Source organism: Rhodnius prolixus, unplaced genomic scaffold (genome assembly GCF_049639745.1).
Source record: "Rhodnius prolixus isolate KJV_2025 unplaced genomic scaffold, Rpr scaffold_4, whole genome shotgun sequence".
Classification (NCBI taxonomy): domain Eukaryota; kingdom Metazoa; phylum Arthropoda; class Insecta; order Hemiptera; family Reduviidae; genus Rhodnius; species Rhodnius prolixus.
Genome location: NW_027411614.1, coordinates 43,917,901 through 43,922,251, shown reverse-complemented (window position 1 = coordinate 43,922,251; position 4,351 = coordinate 43,917,901). Strand labels below are relative to the sequence as shown.

The following is a 4,351-nucleotide window of genomic DNA, read 5'->3' as shown; positions in this document are numbered from 1 at the left end:
ATTGATCGGCAATGAGCTGAATCGAAGAAATAGGCGACATAAAAAGTAGCACTAAAATTAGAGTAATACTATATTCTGCTTAAACTATTAATACATTAAAAACAAAAATTGACTGAAAATAAGCCTAAAAGAAATCTCTTAATTCATTAACAAAAATTAAATAAATAAGTAGGTAAACGAAGAATGAAACTTCTATTTATTGGATTTAAATGTAGCACAGTTGTTAATTGCCAAATCTTGTTAGAATGGTACCCATGACGACTGTCTTAAAGGTGTGAACCTAGCATTTTTCGGGTCATTTAATTATTTTGACCAAGTTTATATTATTATAAATGTGAGTAATTTATTTCAATTCATATTCTGCTTAAAAATACTGTTATTTTTCGTTGCACAAAAAAAAAGATTGATTTCTTTTACCGTTAGATTAAAGTAAGTTTAATTAAAGAATCATTTAATTCTGTATTAATTCTAGACATTAAAATTTACACGGATGTATGCAAATATTACTGGAATTTAGTCTTCTCTTGTTTTTAAGTCAACAAAAATTGTAAAGCAGTACATCCTGAGAAAAAATCTTTGATAAAAAAAAAAATAGGAATCTCTAAATCTGATTTGAGTTTACAAAATCTTTTCTTTATTAATTTTTTTATTAATAATATTTTTTTAATTTTTATTATGTAGCACAACAATGAGTGGGGATATGCTGAGAGTAGCGCGTGACACCGAAGTAATTACTAGTTTCGTAAGAGTTGCTGATTCGGGTGCAGATGGCGATGAAAAAAGTATGGAGAAACCCACTTATCTGTTTCAACAGCAACAATTGTTACAACAGCAACATCAACAACAACAACAATTACAAGCTGCGGCAGCACATTCTGGTGTGTGGCAGTTGAGTAAAGAGCTTAAATTGAAAAACAGTAAGGCCAGTCGTCGTTCACGGAGGTATGAAGAATGTTACACGGATAAAGATCGTGCAGCGGCTGTTAATATGGGCTCAAGGGATATTAAACAGTCGTTGAAGATGAAAAGAAAACAGGAACGCAGTAAAGCTCTACACTTGCCCGAAGAAACAGAACCGGGAGCTCTGTTAGCTTTGGCAGGATACGAAATGACTGCTAGAAGAACAAACATAGCACTTTCATTCATAAATAAGGCAGGCATATTTGTTGTCTACTTGAACATCGTAAATAAATAAAAAACATTCTTTGAATAAACTTTATACCAGCCTAAAGCCCTAGAGGATTTTGTTCTTTATTTGATCCTTACAGTTTCCAATTCTTTTTTATCTTTCCTTTCTTCTAAAGCCAATTTTTATATCATTACAAGAATTTCTCAATGTCCATTTCTTTTATTCAAATACCTTGTCTTGTTAATGTTAATTTTATCGTTATTATTTCCCTTATTTAATTGAAAATGAATAACTCACATTTTATTGTTTCAGGCCTTAAATTTGAATCCTGAAGATAAGAATGCTTTGGTTGCAAGAAGTAAATGCTATCTGCTTCTTGGAGAAGCAAAACATGCTTTAGAGGATGCTGAATCTGCTTTAGCTCTAGATTGCACTTTCATTAAAGGTAAGATATTATTTTAATGTTTTGATATTGAAATTTAATTCTTTTTGTGTAGTTTTTTTTCAGTAGACAGCTATTATTGTGAGTTAACAAAAAAATTATTCTCTCACAGTAAGTACAAGTTCAAGAATTGAGGCCTATCAGTCCAAGTCAGTGTTAGACACTTAAACAGTCTTGCTTAAGAGTTGTTTTGCCGGACAAAATGTATGACGAAGTTAACTGTTTCTATTCAAAATACGACTAACCGTTACATCCTCATGCTTCTCGGCAGCTTCTCAGATATCGATGATGCCCACCTCACTTTTTATTTTTGCAAAAGTTGGGCACCTGCGAGGAAAGGCTTGAGCAAGAGATAGGCAGAATTCGTCCGAATGCATGGTCGTGAAAATGATTTCTAGATGTGGTCAGTGGGAGAAGGTGCCTGTATTCGCAAATTGATTTTCTCTTTTATCCTGAAAGAAATTTTAAATTAGGTTCCTTCAGAAATAAATTTTCCGTTTTATATTTCCGTGAATTGTCATGTGTCAGAATACATATGTACGAGTATGTATATGTCTTTTAAAAGACATAATCTTGTAAACTTATAACTTTTAATTAGATTAAGATTTTTTTTTTTCTAGGTTTGTATAGAAAAGCCGAAGCTCTGTACCACTTGGGAAATTTTGAACACAGTTTGATGTACTTTCATAGGGGACTTAGAATGAGGCCAGATATGGAAGGATTTCGGCTTGGTGTACAAAAAGCACAACAAGCTATAGAGAATGTCATTGGGCGTAAGTAGTTTCCACAGATGGCTTTTGGCTATTACAAATACAGTGCTCATGCAATAATTTCTTTACTAAGAATAATATACGTATAACGCTTGGTATGGTTAAGCATATATTTTTTCCAGTTCTATACAAGCTCCTGATGAAGAGCACAGCAACCAACAAAAATGTCTAAAGGTTTTTTGCCCAATTGACGAAATAATTATAATCTTTTTCATATAACAAAATTATGACTGTAAATAAAATTTTTAAATTTTCTTCTTAGATTTCATAGCTTCTCCTCCGATGTACGGTTCATTTTCCGGAAATAACACTAAATAATTCAAAGTAATAACACTGAACTAGCCAATATTTATAAAAATGACCATTAATTTAATTATAACTTAACTTTCTCTCTCTCTATACAATATATCTTATGATACTCGAACTTTTTTTATGTGCTTGTTTTGTTTTAGATTGTCGGACGGGCACATTGGCCAGTGCGGATGAACTTGTTTCATTGATGAAATATGCTAAGAACGTTGACGAACTCTATAGGGTCGCTAATGTTGAAATCGGTACACTAGCTGAATTAAAAAATAAAACACCACAGAACAAGGAATCAATTAAAAAGAGAGCTGAAAGGCATCTTCTCGGTGAACTGTATGCTGATAAAGTCTATTTAGAGGATCTGCTCACAAAGAAAATGGGTTTGTTTGACGATTTAAAAGTTATTTATAAAATTATATTATCTTGTATGAAATATGCACTGTGTAATTTAATTATATTACATTTAGAAACATTGCTTCTTCGATTTTTTTTTCCTATCATGCTAATAAGCTTTTAAAAAAACTGTTTCCACAATGTCAAATTATATTAATTTTATTCCTTTCCGTCTCTTTTTTAAATTTTTATCCCACGATATTTTCTTTCTGATGTTATCAATTCATATTGTTTTCTTTTTTCAGATATAATCAATTTGAAAAGTGATTTTGCGCATAGTGATGTCGCGGAGCAAGCAAGAGAAGGAATTGAATTCTTAACAACACGTCAAGATTTTTGGAGACAACAAAAACCTAAAGGTGCAGTGACTATCAAGAAAAAAAACCGGCAAGCCAAGAAAAAATTAGAAAATTGATTTAAAAAAAGAAAATCCCGAGCATTAGTATTATTCTTACGTTGTTCCTCTCCCTTATATTATATTTGTTAATAGATTTTAGTTATTACGTCATAAAGCATCATTAGGTATTTTCTAATGGTGTTTTTCTTCATTCCGTCCGTTTTATTTATGTTTTATATAAAATAAATTTTAGAACTAACAACCCTTGTTTGAATAAAATTATTTAAATTTAGAAAAACATACTGCCGTGACGATTACAAATAAATACATTACATATTAATTTTTTTTTTCATTTCTTTGTAACTTTTCCACTTAAAAAATTATTTCCTTTTAAATTATAGAACCCAAAAACACAGTTATTATCTTTATTTAGATGATTCTCAATTTTTAACTGGTGCGTTTGGTGACTAGAAAATGCTTATCCCTTGCTGCCGTTCCCTTTTCTTCTGGAGCTTTCCTAGACAGCCAGTTGTAACCAGGTGTTAGGGGCGTTCCAACCTAACTGGTTATCGCTTACTGCTGGCTCTTCATCATGGAGCTTGGATAGTTTGGCAGTGAATGTGGATACTGGCCCCATGTAAACTTTCATTCCTAAACCTTCGAAGCTCCATAATGGAGGGTTGTCGTCCCTACGAACAGCTATCGATGTTCGCCATTGGATCCTAATGCCCAAATACTGCCCAAGAAGGCCCATCATACCTTTCAATGTTAGGTAGAAGGCTTTACAACATAGAAATCTAACTGCAGAAACTGGTCCATGATGCCACCTCAGCCATCCAAATGATAGATGAAAGTTAAGCATGGAATAGTTATTTATCGCATCAATATCCCATAATGGATTATAAAATTTGAATTTCCAGAAGTTTTTACTGTTTTTAAGTTATTCTGACCACGTACGCCCCCTCCTATTTGTA

The 4,351-nt window shown here is 32.2% G+C and overlaps 1 protein-coding gene across 1 annotated transcript; it reads left to right on the top strand.

Annotated features, from left to right (window-relative positions):
* The first annotated feature begins 237 nt into the window (after positions 1 to 237).
* Positions 238 to 3,722, top strand: LOC141456117 (outer dynein arm-docking complex subunit 4-like). The gene is made up of 6 exons (XM_074131798.1): positions 238 to 334; positions 682 to 1,153; positions 1,442 to 1,574; positions 2,192 to 2,344; positions 2,794 to 3,027; positions 3,286 to 3,722. The coding sequence occupies exons 2-6, from the start codon at positions 689 to 691 to the stop codon at positions 3,453 to 3,455; spliced, it is 1,155 nt and encodes a 384-aa protein (XP_073987899.1). The 5' UTR covers positions 238 to 334; positions 682 to 688; the 3' UTR covers positions 3,456 to 3,722.
* The last annotated feature ends 629 nt before the right edge of the window (positions 3,723 to 4,351 follow it).